This window comes from Esox lucius, chromosome 10 (assembly GCF_011004845.1).
Source record: "Esox lucius isolate fEsoLuc1 chromosome 10, fEsoLuc1.pri, whole genome shotgun sequence".
In the NCBI taxonomy this organism is placed as follows: Eukaryota; Metazoa; Chordata; class Actinopteri; order Esociformes; family Esocidae; genus Esox; species Esox lucius.
Window position 1 is genome coordinate 8,814,685 of NC_047578.1, and position 17,871 is coordinate 8,832,555.

Consider the following 17,871-nt stretch of genomic DNA (forward strand, 5'->3'; position numbering starts at 1 on the left):
GTGTATTTTTAAGAGGATTTATTTCATGTATGTATTATTTTTTTTGTTACTTTTGCATGTATATTTTACTTTGTACAGAGCCCATGAGTGTTAATGCGATATATGTAAATATTGTTATAATTTTTGCCATCCGTTATTTCAAAATTAAACATGGAACTGACTCCCTGGTGCTGTCCTCACTGAAGCCGTGTTACCATTTCAGTGTCCTTACGAGGAAGGCTGTTCCAAAATTGGGATTTCTTTGGGCTTTATGGAGTGTTGTGTGGTTATTTTTTCTTTTGGCTGCTGATTCTGCTTTTGTTTTCACTTCTCCAGACTACGGAACCAGAAGTTCCAGTTCAGTATCTAGTTTTAAATGCAGCGCGTGCCATAACTGCCATTCTTAAACGTTTTTGTTCCAGGGACTGACAAAACATGACTTTCATTTGGAGTCCCCTTTCATTTGGAGTCCCCTTGAGTCTGCCAGTACACAGAAACAGATTAACCTGGAAAATGTATATGACAACACGCACACACGTATGCACAACCTTTTGGGAACTTATTGATCGCTTTAACTGTGGCTCACTAGCAAGCACTAGACAAAGCCAGTTGCGGTTGTCACAACATTGAGTGTGCAGGAAGTTAAGCTGCCCCAAACAGGTTTAGCGGCCAGCCCCACCCACTTCTGTCTTAAAGGGACCACACCCATCATACCACACACCCGTCATATTAGAGTACTTGTCGATACAGAGTGCATTCAGGTTCTTTCACCTTCATGGGGCATAGGTGTTCTTTTAAAGCCTGTACATCTATTATTTTAAAGGAAAACATCTTCCATTTCTGTTAAAGATGTCGACTGCTATAATCATTAGGTAAGTTGTTAGACATATTATGGATTTAGTAAACATTCTAAAACCACACAGCAGAAGGCAGAACACGCCATAATGAATGTCAGAGCTTTATTGTATTCAGGTAGTAAAAGCAGAAAATTATTTGTGTGAACATTTTAGAAATCAAAAAATAAGATGTTCAAATTTTTTGACTTATTACATTACAGCGTTGTGAAAGAAATAAGGAGCCATTACAAACAATGGAATGCAATTAAAGGTATTTTACAAATGCTATGTTAATAAAGAGGCATTCATATGCTTGTGGGAAGTTGTAAATTGATACCTGAGAGATCTGACATGACTGTGCTTTATGTTCAATTGCTTTAAAATTGATGAGATAATTTAATCCAATAAAATTGTTAGTTTGCTAGCTTGCTTAACATAGACAATATGATAAAAACTGTTTCATTATCTATATTCAAAAGGTTGTTGCAGACAAAAACAGATTTGTCTTTGTAATTAAACTGTAAAAGGTCAGTGTTAAGTGTAGAATTTATTTTCATTTCCCACTTGCAATTCAGACTTGTATAGCTTCCAACAGCATAAGAAATCCCCATAATGCGTTTCATTCAAATATATATTATGTAATACTACATAGAGTGAAACAGTACATTTGTCAAGTTGTTCACAAATGTTTTTTGTTTCCTTTTTGCTGGTGTCTGGGTAGATGACAAGAAGTTCCTTGAAATTGCAGCAAGTTTTATGTCAGAATACTGTGGTCACAAAATAAATATCAAAATAAAGGATATGGGAGATTTTATTTTCACAATTGGAGGTCAGGATAACACCATCTACAAAGGAGATAAAGACAAGGCAGAGGATTGGGAAAATGCATTCCTGCCTAGTAAAAGTGTAAAGATGGAGGTACTTGGAGCTGTGAAAAACCTCACCTTCCCAAATGAGTGTGCCGAGCTGGTCATAATGCTTTGTGAGGACCGCCAGGTGTATGCTTACGATGGAGAGGAGATGCACCTGGTCGCTTCGAGCCTGAAGGACCTCTTTGACTCTGGGCTTCAGTATCCTGGCATCCCAACCTTTAACTATGGTCAACGATTTGAAAACATGGTAAAAATAAAACAAATGACACTACTAACCAAATCCAAAGCAACATTCAGTAGTGCGTACATACATATTTGATGTATCTGACCGCAGCAAGAATTACATTGAATTTAGCGCTTACCTATTGTAAGCACCATGCTGTTCCAACTCAGCCAATGCAGAGCTATGAACACAGTTTATTTCCAGTAAGACTAAAATAATTCCATATGAAGTATGAACAACAAACAAGAATGTGAAACAATTTGAAAGAAGTTGTCAAACTAAGAAAAATGTCAACCCAAATTGAATGATATGGTGGCTTTTCTTTATTTACATTTAAGTCAATTTGTAGTAGTGAGTGTACATTTTCATACTTGTTTGTACTGTTTCATACTTTTCAAATTCATGTTGAATTCACATTTATTTGAGAACTCAAAATTAGAAGTTGCACTGATGTGCAGGGCTGTTACATGTAAATCATTGATTGGAATCCAATATTCAATAAGTAACACCATCTCTCTGTTTCAAAGTCAAAGAAGGAGTGGGAGGAACCAAAGCCAGAACATGACAGGAAAGATGTTATGTCGGATACAGAGTTTCTGGAAAACATAAACCAGCTTATTCTGTTTGATCAAAAACAGGTATATTTCCATTTTAAATGAACTGAGTGTTGAACCAATAAATATGTAAATATGTATTTTATGCATCTCATTCCTTTTCCAGGAACAATACCTAATTAGGTCTTCTCTTGATTCAACAAAGACTGAATCCAACATGGACGGAAACAACCACAAAAAAAATAAAAAGCAAACAACAAGCCATTCCAGAAAACACACTGGTCAGAGGAAGAAACCTTCAAAAGCACAAATCTGTCATGAATTATGTTGCAAACCAAGATTAATGCCAGATAAACACCCATATTTTTTAATTCAAACCTAGAAGAAACTGTCAAGTTTGAAGGCATTTTAGAGTTATTAGACTATCCCAACATACTCATTACTAGGACTCAGTGGTGGACAACAGTCAAGTTTCTGAATGTCTTATCTGAAGTTGGGATGTCTCCATTTGGTTTTTCACCACCTGCCCTCTGGAATAACTAGAATTCTTTGGGTCTGGACACATTGGTGCTGCTAGGAAAGTTGACAGGGATGGTTGCCTACCTCTACATGTGCTTGTTTAAGATTTTATAGTCCTAAGTATTTGTATTATTTGCATTTTCGGTGTATTTTGTAAAATCCATGGTAAATAAGTATGTATTTTAAATGTCAATTAATCAGGGTAAAGACCCAGTCATAGCACTTTCTCACCTTGGCTTGTTTTCCTTGGTTTTGAATTACAGGATAAACAGTCTAAATAGAAAGAAACACCATCCAGCACTTGTTATTAATCTTTCAAAAGCCTTTGACACTTTTGATCACTCTTTACTCATTCTTCAGAAACTGACTTCAATAGGCGTAGACCAAACTACATGTCTATGCCTGTCTACGCCTTTTGCATGTATATTTTACTTTGTACAGAGACCGTGAGTGTTTATGTGTAATATGTAAATATTATTATACTTTTTGCCATCAGTTATAATTAAACATGGAAATTACTCCCTGGTGCTGTCCTCACTAAAGTTGTGTTACCATTTCAGTGTCCTTACGAGGAAGGCTGTTCCAAAATTGGGAATTTTTTGGGCTATATGGAGTGTTGTATTGTTATTTGTTCTTTTGGCTGCTGATTCTGCTTTTGTTTTCACTTCTCCAGACTACGGAACCACAAGTTCCAGTTCAGTATCTAGTTTTAAATGCAGCGCGTGCCATAACTACTCCAGTCTCGGCTGTCCCAAAACCTTTGGTGATCGGACATCTTTGTCTGGTGTTTTCTCTACATCAGCCATTCGTAAACGTTTTTGTGCCACGGACTGACAAAACATGACTTTCATTTTCGGGTCCCCTTGAGTAAAAAAAAAAAAGACTGACTTTTCCACTCTGCCAGGTTTTCATCATGTGACCAGCAAGGAACCGTGTACATTCCTTTATTCGAGCCAGTACACAGAAACAGATTAACCTAGTAAATTTATATGACAACACGCACACACGTATGCACAACATTTTGGGAACTTATTGATCGCTTAAACAATGGCTCACCAGCAAGCACTAGACAAAGCCAGTTGCGGTTGTCACAACATTGAGTGTGCAGGAAGTTAAGCTGCCCCAAACAGGTTTAGCGGCCAGCCCCACCCACTTCTGTCTTAAAGGGACCACACCCATCATACCACACACCCGTCATACTTGTCGATACAGAGTGCATTCAGGTTCTTTCACCTTCATGGGGCATAGGTGTTCTTTTAAAGCCTGTACATCTATTATTTTAAAGGAAAACATCTTCCATTTCTGTTAAAGATGTCGACTGCTATAATCATTAGGTAAGTTGTTAGACATATTATGGATTTAGTAAACATTCTAAAACCACACAGCAGAAGGCAGAACACGCCATAATGAATGTCAGAGCTTTATTGTATTCGGGTAGTAAAAGCAGAAAATTATTTGTGTGAACATTTTAGAAATCTAAAAATAAGATGTTCAAATTTTTTGACTTATTACATTACAGCGTTGTGAAAGAAATAAGGAGCCATTACAAACAATGGAATGCAATTAAAGGTATTTTACAAATGCTATGTTAATAAAGAGGCATTCATATGCTTGTGGGAAGTTGTAAATTGATACCTGAGAGATCTGACATGACTGTGCTTTATGTTCAATTGCTTTAAAAGTGATGAGATACTTTAATCCAATAAAATTGTTAGTTTGCTAGCTTGCTTAACATAGACAATATGATAAAAACTGTTTCATTATCTATATCCAAAAGGTTGTTGCAGACAAAAACAGATTTGTCTTTGTAATTAAACTGTAAAAGGTCATTGTTAAGTGTAGAATTTATTTTCGTTTCCCACTTGCAATTCAGACTTGTATAGCTTCCAACAGCATAAGAAATCCCCATAATGCGTTTCATTCAAATATATATTATGTAATACTACGTACAGTGAAACAGTAAGTTTGTCAAGTTGTTCACAAATGTTTTTTGTTTCCTTTTTGCTGGTGTCTGGGTAGATGACAAGAAGTTCCTTGAAATTGCAGCAAATTCAGTGTCAAATTACTGTAGTCAAAATATAAATATCAAAATAAAGGATATGGGAGATTTTAATTTCACAATTGGAGGCCAGGATAACACCATCTACAAAGGAGATAAAGACAAGGCAGAGGATTGGGAAAATGCATTCCTGCCTAGTAAAAGTGTAAAGATGGAGGTACTGGGAGCTGTGAAAAACCTCACCTTCCCAAATGAGTGTGCCCAGCTGGTCATAATGCTTTGTGAGGACCGCCAGGTGTATGCTTACGATGGAGAGGAGATGCACCTGGTCGCTTCGAGCCTGAAGGACCTCTTTGACTCTGGGCTTCAGTATCCTGGCATCCCAACCTTTAACTATGGTCAACGATTTGAAAACATGGTAAAAATAAAACAAATGACACTACTAACCAAATCCAAAGCAACATTCAGTAGTGCGTACATACATATTTGATGTATCTGACCGCAGCAAGAATTACATTGAATTTAGCGCTTACCTATTGTAAGCACCATGCTGTTCCAACTCAGCCAATGCAGAGCTATGAACACAGTTTATTTCCAGTAAGACTAAAATAATTCCATATGAAGTATGAACAACAAACAAGAATGTGAAACAATTTGAAAGAAGTTGTCAAACTAAGAAAAATGTCAACCCAAATTGAATGATATGGTGGCTTTTCTTTATTTACATTTAAGTCAATTTGTAGTAGTGAGTGTACATTTTCATACTTGTTTGTACTGTTTCATACTTTTCAAATTCATGTTGAATTCACGTTTATTTGAGAACTCAAAATTAGAAGTTGCACTGATGTGCAGGGCTGTTACATGTAAATCATTGATTGGAATCCAATATTCAATAAGTAACACCATCTCTCTGTTTCAAAGTCAAAGAAGGAGTGGGAGGAACCGAAGCCAGAACATGACAGGAAAGATGTTATGTCGGATACAGAGTTTCTGGAAAACATAAACCAGCTTATTCTGTTTGATCAAAAACAGGTATATTTCCATTTTAAATGAACTGAGTGTTGAACCAATAAATATGTAAATTTGTATTTTATGCATCTCATTCCTTTTCCAGGAACAATACCTAATTAGGTCTTCTCTTGATTCAACAAAGACTGAATCCAACATGGACGGACACAACCACAAAAAAAAAAGCAAACAACAAGCCATTCCAGAAAACACACTGGTCAGAGGAAGAAACCTTCAAAAGCACAAATCTTTCATGAATTATGTTCCAAACCAAGATTAATGCCAGAGAAACACCCATAATTTTTTATTCAAACCTAGAAGAAACTGTCAAGTTTGAAGGCATTTTAGAGTTATTAGACTATCCCAACATACTCATTACTAGGACTCAGTGGTGGACAACAGTCAAGTTTCTGAATGTCTTATCTGAAGTTGGGATGTCTCCATTTGGTTTTTCACCACCTGCCCTCTGGAATAACTAGAATTCTTTGGGTCTGGACACATTGGTGCTGCTAGGAAAGTTGACAGGGATGGTTGCCTACCTCTACATGTGCTTGTTTAAGATTTTATAGTCCTAAGTATTTGTATTATTTGCATTTTTGGTGTATTTTGTAAAATCCATGGTAAATAAGTATGTATTTTAAATGTCATTTAATCAGGGTAAAGACCCAGTCATAGCACTTTCTTACCTTGACTTGTTTTCCTTGGTTTTGGATAAACAGTATAAATAAGAAGAAACACCATCCAGCACTTGTTATTAATCTTTCAAAAGCCTTTGACACTTTTGATCACTCTTTACTCATTCTTGAGTAAAAATTTACTCCTGCAAAATCTCTGTTTGACCTGAAGTTGATGTTGAATTCCGCAAAAAACTAATAAACAGCTCTGGAAAAACTAAAGAGACCACTGCATCTTATTCTTTCCCTTACAAAAAAGCTGAAAAGGAAGGTTTTGAGTAAAGACCAGAAGGGTTAAAATTAAGAGACCACTGTAAATTGGAAAAGGAAAAAGAGGTGCAGTGGTCTCTTAATTTTTTCGGGAACTGTACAGGTGCTGGTCATATAATTAGAATATCATGAAAAAGTTGATTTATGTCAGTAATTCCATTCAAAAAGTTAAACTTCATTCATTACACACACTGATATATTTCAAATGTTTATTTCTTTTAACTGTGATGATTATAACTGACAACTAATGAGAATCCCAAATTCAGTATCTCAGAAAAATGTAATATTACTTAAGACCAATACAAAAAATTTTTTAGAAATGTTGGCCAACTGAAAAGTATGAACATGAAAAGTAAGAGCATTTACAGCACTCAATACTTAGTTGGGGCTCCTTTTGCCTGAATTACTGCAGCAATGCGGCGTGGCATGGAGTCGATCAGTCTGTGGCACTGATCAGGTGTTATGAGAGCCCAGGTTGCTCTGATAGTGGTCTTCAGCTCTTCTGATTTGTTGGGTCTGACGTATCGCATCTTCCTCTTCACAATACCCCATAGATTTTCTATAGGATCAAGGTCAGGCGAGTTTGCTGGCCAATTAAGAACAGGGATACCATGGTCCTTAAACCAGGTACTGGTAGCTTTGGCACTGTGTGCAGGTGCCATGTCCTGTTGGAAAATGAAATCTGCATCTCCATAAAGTTGGTCAGCAGCAGGAAGCATGAAGTGCTCTAAAACTTCCTGGTAGACGGCTGCGTTGACCTTGGACCTCAGAAAACACAGTGGACCAACACCAGCAGATGACATGGCAACCCAAACCATCACTGACTGTGGAAACTTTACACTGGAATTCAAGCAACGTGGATTCTGTGCCTCTCCTCTCTTCCTCCAGACTCTGGGACCTTGATTTCCTAAGGAAATGCAAAATTTACTTTCATCAGAGAAAATAACTTTGGACCACTCAGCAGCAGTCCAGTCCTTTTTGTCTTTAGCCCAGGCGAGACGCTTCTGACGCTGTGTCTTGTTCAAGAGTGGCTTGACACAAGGAATGCGACAGCTGAAACTGAATATGGGTCGTGGCTGGGTCTTCCAGCATGACATCGACCCGAAACACACAGCCAGAGCAACTAAGGAGTGGCTCCGTAAGAAGCATCTCAAGGTCCTGGAGTGGCCTAGCCAGTCTCCAGACCTGAACCCAATAGAAAATCTTTGGAGGGAGCTGAAAGTCTGTATTGCCCAGCGACAGCCCCAAAACCTGAAGGATCTGGAGAAGGTCTGTATGGAGGAGAGGGCCAAAATCCCTGCTGCAGTGTGTGCAAACCTGGTCAAGAACTACAGGAAACGTATTATCTCTGTAATGGCAAACAAAGGTTTCTGTCCTAATATTAAGTTCTGCTTTTCTGATGTATCAAATACTTATGTCATGCAATAAAATGCTAATTAATTACTTAAAAATCATACAATGTGACTTTCTGGATTCCGTAACTCACAGTTGAAGAGTACCTATGAAACAAATTATAGACTTCTACATGCTTTGTAAGTGGGAAAACCTGCAAAAACGGCAGTGTATCAAGTACTTGTTTTCCCCACTGTAATTGTCTTCTCCTCATCCTTCCAGACTGATTCTTATATAGTTGTGTGTTTTGCCAGTGCCCATGTCACTACTGGTAGCATGAGGCAATACATGCAGCCCATTCAGGTTGCACAGGTAGTCCAGCTCCTCCAGGATGGCACATCCATATGTGCCGTCGCAAGAAGGTTTGCATTGTCTCTTAATGTACAATGTGTCAACAAATGACACATTGTACAATACAGATTTAGACTTTTATATATTTTGTTCATCGATACCCGATGTGTTCCTTTCAGTTTTTTGAGCAGTGTATTTATCTAAAAACAATAACATTTCTCAGCTTCAACATTGGAAATGTTTTTTTTTTATATTTCTACTACTATTTTCAATTAATAAAATATAGGGATTAAATGATTTGTACATCCTTGCCTTCTGTTTATATTTGCATTTTACACAGTGTCCCAACCTTTTTGAAAACAGGGTTGTATACAGTGACTTTCTATATCCACTGTATATATTCTGGTTCTATGTAAAATGGTGTAGTATTCTGATTGTATTGTTATTGTATGAATGTACTGTATGTTTTGTTACAATTAGGACCTATTGTATGCACTTGGCAGTATGCACTTGGCAGCACAACACTGTAAAATTCACAGATATATATGCACACACATACAGTGCCCTCCAGAAATATCGGAGCACATAGGCCAATTCCAGTGGCTGATGTTGTCTTGATGAGAGTGGCGGATTGCTTCAGGCTTACTTCAGGCATGATACCCAAATTACTTGTTGGCATAGGGGTGGCGTCTAACTGTAGACAACGTAATATTTATTTTGCCTGCCTCTGGTCCGTCCAGTTTGTAAGTTATGACTACATTTCCTTGTGGTGACTGGAATGCACCATTCCCCTGTGTGATCTGTAACCATCAACACCAGACATTAACATGACTACTAAGGTAAGCAGAATTGATCAATCTATTCATTCATGTATTAACTTTAAAACTATTTATATTGCCTGAAGCTCAAGACATTATGTTTTGGTCTAACCAACAACTGTCCTATTACTATGACGTAGGATGCCGAAGTAAAGGCAAAAGGTCGTTGGTAAGTTCAAACTTGATTACACGTTTTTCATGTAATATCAGGGTAAATGAAATAAGAAAAATTACTGATTTCTGCATTTTTGTGATTATGATTAGGAACAAACATCTAAACAGCTTTATTCAAAATGCAAAGAAGATAATAAAAAACAGGATCGAAGATTTGATGGTATGCATGTCCTTTTCAATTAATTTGGCATACCTTTTAATTCAGTTAAGTGTGGCACCTATGTCTTTTACTTCTATGTTAACAATTCACTATGTTAAGCTTTTAATGTTTTGTCAGCACTCCGCCCGTCATGACCTTGATCTAGTAGCCTTCCTTAAGTGTCTGTATAAATATTTTTTAACAAATTGCTTAATTGTGATGTGGGAATAAACTTCTTGATGACATTGTTGTTAAAACAGGCATTTATAAAAAATCCTGCAAAAACTGAAGACGAATTAAAGGTAAACACATTCAAAGCTGGGACAAAATGTTTCTATGAGGGGGTGTTGATGATTGCAAAGAGCGGAGTGGGAGAATTCGTTGTAGCGATCTACATGGACAACAAATGCCCGTCGGACTTAGGGACGGCCATCGTCTGTTTGTTTATCCGTCCATTTATTTGTCTGCCCATCAAATCAGTTATGTACAAAAGCTAAAATTCACCTTTGGGAATTTCGCCAGGGGATGTTGAGGTTATGACAGATGGCACTGCAGCACCTCTTTCTCCCGTGGCTATGGCAACTTGTATAAAATGACAGATTTTTGAGAGACATATAATAATAAAAGTTGGAGGGGAGGATTGAACCAAGGTCTTTGGTGATGATAAGGGTCATGTCCTCTCACATCAAAGTTGGGAACAATTTAACACAATTCACTTCTCAATGCTTTTTTTGCCGAAATGAATATATGGATGCATTTACAGCTTTTTGCTGCGTGACAGTATTTCATCACCTGTAAAGGGGCATTTCACCATAGCACAACGACTTCATGTAGCCTACTAATTACTAATGCTAGCAATGGTACATAAGTTATGGGGTGACGAATGTAAAAGTTCGGTTACAATATATTTGCTCAACACCAGATCTGCCGCAAATCTGCCGCAAACATTTTGTTTTTGTAGGGGCTACTTAAAACAACTCTCGAAATCTGTCAATTTTCATTGACTTTTATTTCAAGGACTGGCATAGGTGATCAAAACATGATCGAAACTGTATAATATAACCGAGATTTCATCTGTTTAGATCACGTCATTTGGCCACTTTTAAACAAGCTTCGACACTATGTTTTTCGTCACCGCAGTGTCTCAAAGGTTTTGGAGCGTTTTGCGTTGTACACAATGGCTACGTATTCATCTTTCTATGATTGATCTTTCTATACTGTTATGACTGCATGTTGACTTTAATCAAAATTAACAGCTTTAAACACTTTCTGAATGTAGTAATTCCATAAGTAATTATCTGTTTACAGGATTGGCCGATCCTAAAGGAAAACACACAAAAGGTAGGCTATGTATGTATGGAATAATACCTACACTATTGGTGACTGGCTCCATGATAATAGGATTGGGTGATTGCAATTAGCTATAAATCTTATTCATCAGCCTGATACATAAACCAGCCAATGAATGCAGTCCTTAAATAAACAGTCTTGCAATGGACCCTATCCAATCCCCTAAAAAATAGTTTGGATTTATATCATCAACACATCAGACAAAATTAAATTGAATAGCAGGGATTAAAAGGTACATCTGTTTGGGTTGAATAGGATCCATTGTTGATAGAGACATTCACAACTCCATGAATGCTGTCATGGTGCTTAGTTATGGAACATACACTCACCTAAAGGATTATTAGGAATACCTGTTCAATTTCTCATTAATGCAATTATCTAATCAACCAATCACATGGCAGTTGCTTCAATGCATTTTGGGGTGTTGTACAATCTCCTGAACTCCAAACTGAATGTCAGAATGGGAAAGAAAGGTGATTTAAGCAATTTTGAGCGTGGCATGGTTGTTGGTGCCAGACGGGCCAGTCTGAGTATTTCACAATCTGCTCAGTTACTGGGATTTTCACGCACAACCATTTCTAGGGTTTACAAAGAATGGTGTGAAAAGGGAAAAACATCCAGTATGCGGCAGTCCTGTGGGCGAAAATGCCTTGTTGATGCTAGAGGTCAGAGGAGAATGAGCCGACTGATTCAAGCTTATAGAAGAGCAACTTTGACTGAAATAACCACTCGTTACAACCGAGGTATGCAGCAAAGCATTTGTGAAGCCACAACACGCACAACCTTGAGGCGGATGGGCTACAACAGCAGAAAACCCCACCGGGTACCACTCATCTCCACTACAAATAGGAAAAAGAGGCTACAATTTGCACAAGCTCACCAAAATTGGACAGTTGAAGACTGGAAGAATGTTGCCTGGTCTGATGAGTCTCGATTTCTGTTGAGACATTCAGATGGTAGAGTCAGAATTTGGCGTAAACAGAATGAGAACATGGATCCATCATGCCTTGTTACCACTGTGCAGGCTGGTAGTGGTGGTGTAATGGTGTGGGGGATGTTTTCTTGGCACACTTTAGGCCCCTAGTGCCAATTGGGCATCGTTTAAATGCCACGGCCTACCTGAGCATTGTTTCTGACCATGTCCATCCCTTTATGACCACCATGTACCCATCCTCTGATGGCTACTTCCAGCAGGATAATGCACCATGTCATAAAGCTCGAATCATTTCAAATTGGTTTCTTGAACATGACAATGAGTTCACTGTACTGAAATGGCCCCCACAGTCACCAGATCTCAACCCAATAGAGCATCTTTGGGATGTGGTGGAATGGGAGCTTCCTGCCCTGGATGTGCATCCCACAAATCTCCATCAACTGCAAGATGCTATCCTATCAATATGGGCCAACATTTCTAAAGAATGCTTTCAGCACCTTGTTGAATCAATGCCACGTAGAATTAAGGCAGTTCTGAAGGCGACCGGGGGTCAAACACAGTATTAGTATGGTTGTTCCTAATAATCCTTTAGGTGAGTGTAATCACACCCATTTAATATTACTGAGCTGAGTTAATTCAAGACAAGCAGGACAACTTGTAGCCACACATTTACCATTAGTTGATCAAGACATGTCGGGAAAGACTGAAAAGAACAGATCCAATCACAGCCAGTGTCATGTGTTTAGGGTTGGCATCTTCCCCGGGTTGGGTGTCAGGATTTTAGATACATCATGAGTATTTCAGCAAGAAAGAGTCCAACAATACTTTTAGATACAACACTAACGTACACTATGTGTTTCCAAGATGCTCCATAGCATCTTTTTCCTAGGCTATATTTTGAAGAAAATTAAGCCAAAACATATTTTGGGAAAAAATATGTGTAAAAACCTGCGGAAATTGTTTGACAAACCATTTCAGCAGTACACTACAGTTGTGCCCTCCAAGACTCCTTTCTCCTATATACTTGAGATGGTAAGTATTGCGGTTGCATTCAAATTTACCTTCACTGCAGTGCAGGAATAGATAGTGTGTTCTACTTAGTGGTTACATACTTGTTCATGTGTCACCTTGGTACTGAACTTGACTTGGTGTCACCTTGTGCATAATATATGTCCATGTCATGTTATATTCAATTAATTTATAACATCTAACAATTATGAATCAGTCATATTAATCATGTTTTTTATATTCCAGGTCATCATAATGAACAGGCCAAAGGATGAGAATATAATGCCGCTGTTGACATTTCTTAGGGAAAAATATGAAGTGGATGGCAATAGCCCATGGTTTGCAACAGCTGTGTGTGTCTCCCACAATCCAAAATCAAAAGTTAACCCTCCTGTGAAATACTACGGAGTTTCCTTGTCTTGCTTCAATAAGAAAGCCAGAAACATAATGATAGCTAAATCATGTCTGCATACGTGGAATGATTACATAGCTTATGCTGTAAGCTTGCAGTTCCCATCCAAAAACAAAAACAATCAAATAAGTGGTGAAACAGTACGTTTAGGTTTAGAAGACTTAATACTTGAAACGTATAACATAAAAAAACGATTAATAATTGATCCCTGCAAATCTTGTCAGGATATTCTTCAGTTGAAAGGTGACAATCCGGTCCCCTATCCCCCTGGAAACTGTGCAGAGTTTGAGAGCCTCAGTAATCTTCTCACAGAAGAGGTTGAAAGGGGTCACCTGCCATTACCTTCAATAGAGGGCAACTTGATTTCTGAAATGAAAATAAAAATGAAAAAACTTTTGAAACAGACATTATCAGGAGAAAAACCTCCTTTTGATATTGATGCTATATTTCTGACAAAGTAAATGTGAAATGACTGCATTCAAACATGTACATATACTTTTATTACTCAAATATAAATATTTGAGATCAGCTGGATGACATCAGTTATAAATATTGTCATACATCATTATAAATATTGACTATTGCTGGAGCCAAAAGCCTTGCATTTATCATGTTCTGGGTTTAATGCACACACTTACGTAGTTGAGCGATCATTGGTCTATAACTTTTTTGCAGGTGCTCTTATTTAAAGCAACTTAAATTATACATTTGTGATTTTCTAAAGAACATACTCATATTCATTTTAACATATTAATTTTACATTGCCAGCTCAGTGATCTAGCATCCTCTTAGTCATTGGTCAGTTACTGTACCTTTTACCTTTTTACCCATATAGTTGAGATTGTAATGTCATGGTCATCCATCTGAACAGGGAGACCATTTTTTTTAAATTGTTCAAATATACTAAAACATTTCTGAATAATATGGCAATATCTTCAAATAGACATTGTGTTATTAGCTTAAGTTTCCAAGCTCTGGACCAATGCTGAGATCTGTCATTTTCTTGGTGGGTTGCAGTGCACAGACACAAAGGTTTCTTGAACAAATCGTCTTCTAATAAACAGAATTGGTGACACAAAAGGCTCAAAATGGCAATGTCACATGGAACAATGACAACAAACAATAGGGCAGGAGGAACTTAAATAGGGACTTAACATGGGGCAAACAAGGAATAGGTGACACCAATAAATTAAGGGATCTAAATAGAACATAGTAACAAAGAAACTAGAACTGAACATAGAAACAGAATGACCGGCATGGCACAGGCCGTGGCTGGCCGTTACAAGATCACAATATAATAAAAGTTATTTTCAAATTAAGGTGAAAATAAAGATATGGAATTCCCAAATCTATTGTGAGGTTCCATGTCTGCCTGTTTTGTTCTGGTTTTTTTTCTACGTCCTAATATTTTGGTTTCTTTTCATTATTTTTCATTATCTTGAAGGTAGCTTGTGTCTTTTGTTAATTGCCCCCTGCCTGTGTCACACACCTGTTCCCAATTAGTGTTCCCTACTTTGTCTGTTCAGTTATGTTTCTTCATTGTGAAGTATTGTTGTTTGTAACTTGTCACTCAGCGTACAAAGGCTGTCTAGTTATTCAATGTAACTCTAGCTATCCCTTTTGACCATTCTGCCTGCCTTGTATTTTTGACTACCTGTCTACCTAGTGTTTCGGAAACTTTGCCTGACTGCATTGGATTACTGCAGAGGTCTCAAACCGGTTCCACGGAGGGCCATGTGTCTGCAGGTTTTTGGGTTTTCCTTTAAATTGGTTCCCAGTTCAGACCTGAACAACCAGGTGGGGGTAGAAACAAACCAATTAGTGACCTAATTAGTCAATTAAGTACAAGATGAGAGCGAAAACCTGCAGACACTCGGCCCTCCATGGAACCGGTTTGAGACCTCTGGATTACTGTGTTTTAACCATTTGCCTGTCTGATCACGATTTCTACCTTAACCCTTTAATAAATATGCCTGTTGCTCTGCATCTGGAACCACACCACTTCTGCCTGTGCTGAATGATTCATGACAATGATATGTTAAAGAAATAATACAAATACTCAAAGAAAACAAATTGAATTTACAAGTCATCTTCATGTCAAAATAAAGGGGTTAGAATTACTGACATCCTTTTATTCAAATATTTTCTTTCTTTACCATGGAAAGGATCCTATGATCATTCACCACTGTTGTCTTCCATGGAGGTCCGGGCCTTTTTGTGTTGCAGAGCTCACCAGTGTGTTTTTTTTCTTCAGAACATACAAAACTTGATTTGGCCACTCCTAATGTTCCTGGTATCTCTCTGAGGAATTTTCTTTTTGCAGCCTAAGTATGGCCTTTATTCACTTGCGTTGAGAGCTCCTTTGACCGCATGTTATGGGTTCACAGCAACAGCTTCCAAATGCAAATGCCACACCTGGAATCAACTCCAGACCTTTTACCTGCTTTATTGAAGAAATAACGAAGGAATAGCTCACACCTCTCCATGAAACAGCTTTTGTGTCAATTGTCCAATTACTTTTGGTCCCTTGAAAAAGAGGGTGATACATATTAAAGAGCTGTAAGTCCTAAACCCTTCCTCCAATTTGGATGTGCGTTGGACCCTGAAATTAAAGCTGAGAGGCTGCACTTTAAGCCCATATTCATTATTTAACTGTAACTTGAATACATTTTGGTAAACAGCCAAAATAAAAACACTTGTGTCAATGTTCAATTATTTCCCAACATAACTGTATACTGGCCGGCTGGCGGGAATTTAAGTTCTCTGGAATTAGTCCAGATTGAAAGACTACGGTTCCCTCAGTCCCATTTTAATCTGTGATCCCAGACAGGATTTGACTGGACTTGAACCTGAGTCATGTTTATGCCACCAGACAGCAAAAGGTTTAGAATTGCTTACACAATGCTTCACATCTCAGCCAGTGTTATTGCTCATTACCGAAGATTTCTCAATACTTTAAATAGTCTTTGGGTTTCTAGGATGAAACCGGAATTATTTACCTATTGTAACTCTGTTGTACCCTGTGCTTCACTAGCTATGACGACTAACAACAATACATTGGGTGTTTATCCTGTCTGTCTAATGAAGAGTCACTGAGTGACTCTATTGTGGTGCTGGGTGACATCGTCACACCATTCATTATGACCTTTAATCATGAAAGCTTTTATGTCCACTCTGGTTTTCATCCTCTCCTACTACCCATACGCAAAACAAATATATTAAAATAAAACACATATTAAAGGGCTAAATGTAGGATTTATATTTGGCCGATTATTGCATTATTCAAGAGAGGTTTCCATGCTAGAGATTTAAGATATGGAAAGGATTGTAATTGAAAGGCTAGATTAGAAACATTTTCGCCCATGTTCAGGCAAGGGTTGAGGGTTGGGCAGGGTGGTGGCCCAATCCTCTGCTCTGTGTGGGTTTAAAAAAATGTGTTAGCATCTCTGATGACTGGGTCAGAGCATCTCTGAAAGGGCAAGGCTTGTGAGGTGCGCCGGGTCAGGCAGTGGTGAGTACCTACCGACAGTAGTCCAAGGAGGGACAAACCACTAAGGTGACAGGGTGTCGGGCGCCCAAGGCTCATTGATGCGTGAGGTCAACAAAGACTATCAACAGGTGGTCATAATGATTTGGCTCATTAGTGTATATACAGTTGTGCTCAAAAGTTTGCATACCCTTGGTCAATTGATAATATATGCACCATTTGTATGGAAAACATGAGTGAGCAGGTAAAACATGTCTTTCATTTCCTATGGAATTCACATTCAACTGTAGGTCATAACAGAATGGCACAATCTTAAAACCCGGCAACAAAGAAATAAATGAACTGATCCCTGTTCAAAAGTCTGCATAACTTTAGTTGTTAATACTGTGTATTGACCCCTTTATGGATCAATGACAGTGTGCAGCCTTTTGTAATAATTGTCTATGAGGCCAGTTAGATTCTGTCCAATTTTGATGCAGGAACAAAATGTATGCAACCGGAAGTCAGGTCAGAGCCATCTTAACTCAGCATGAGGCTACGATGTTAATCTTCCATAGTTCTTTCATTTTTCTCTCCAATAATTACAGAGTTAACACAGTCTTTTATGCCAGGATACATAGGACGTGTGGGGCCCATCAGTAACAGGCATCACGTCCTATGTATTGTACTTTGTTCAGAGTTAGTCAGCACATCTGTGTTGTGTTAAGTTCCTCATGCCCATTTCCTCTCAGTCCCCCCTTCAATCATGTAACAAATAATCCTTACATGATGATAAAACTAGCAAAATAAAGGTACAATCCAATTACTAATGAATGGAAAGGGTCCAAACACTTCAGTTAAAAAACAATAAATAAAAATAATAAAAAGGATTATCTGGCCTATGAGGCTTTATTATTCCTTAAATGAAATGCAAAAAAGATGCAACACACCTT

At 37.9% G+C, this 17,871-nt stretch overlaps 2 protein-coding genes across 3 annotated transcripts; both read left to right on the forward strand.

Annotated features, from left to right (window-relative positions):
• Positions 1-309: 309 nt before the first annotated feature.
• Positions 310-3,502, forward strand: LOC117594994. Of its 2 annotated transcripts, XM_034294846.1 has the most exons (5): positions 310-851; positions 1,037-1,086; positions 1,537-1,934; positions 2,438-2,548; positions 2,631-3,502. In XM_034294846.1, exons 1-5 carry the CDS (start codon positions 829-831, stop codon positions 2,844-2,846), a joined length of 798 nt encoding a protein of 265 aa, XP_034150737.1. In that variant the 5' UTR covers positions 310-828; the 3' UTR covers positions 2,847-3,502. The 2 variants fall into 2 exon arrangements, 1 of the variants encoding a protein (XP_034150737.1); XR_004576284.1 differs by lacking the exon at positions 1,037-1,086.
• Positions 3,503-4,219: 717 nt separating this feature from the next.
• Positions 4,220-6,830, forward strand: LOC117594996. Its single transcript, XM_034294888.1, has 5 exons — positions 4,220-4,317; positions 4,503-4,552; positions 5,003-5,400; positions 5,904-6,014; positions 6,097-6,830. The coding sequence occupies exons 1-5, from the start codon at positions 4,295-4,297 to the stop codon at positions 6,268-6,270; spliced, it is 756 nt and encodes a 251-aa protein (XP_034150779.1). The 5' UTR covers positions 4,220-4,294; the 3' UTR covers positions 6,271-6,830.
• Positions 6,831-17,871: the final 11,041 nt, after the last annotated feature.

Excerpts from the sequence above, each read along its gene's own strand:
- LOC117594996 (XM_034294888.1), top strand. The coding sequence starts at position 4,295 with ATGTCGACTGCTATAATCATTAG. Across the intron at positions 4,318-4,502 it reads TCGACTGCTATAATCATTAG|CGTTGTGAAAGAAATAAGGA; the intron begins GTAAGTTGTTAG and ends ATTACATTACAG. Across the intron at positions 6,015-6,096 it reads TTCTGTTTGATCAAAAACAG|GAACAATACCTAATTAGGTC; the intron begins GTATATTTCCAT and ends TTCCTTTTCCAG.
- LOC117594994 (XM_034294846.1), top strand. The coding sequence starts at position 829 with ATGTCGACTGCTATAATCATTAG. Across the intron at positions 1,087-1,536 it reads ACAATGGAATGCAATTAAAG|ATGACAAGAAGTTCCTTGAA; the intron begins GTATTTTACAAA and ends GTGTCTGGGTAG. Across the intron at positions 2,549-2,630 it reads TTCTGTTTGATCAAAAACAG|GAACAATACCTAATTAGGTC; the intron begins GTATATTTCCAT and ends TTCCTTTTCCAG.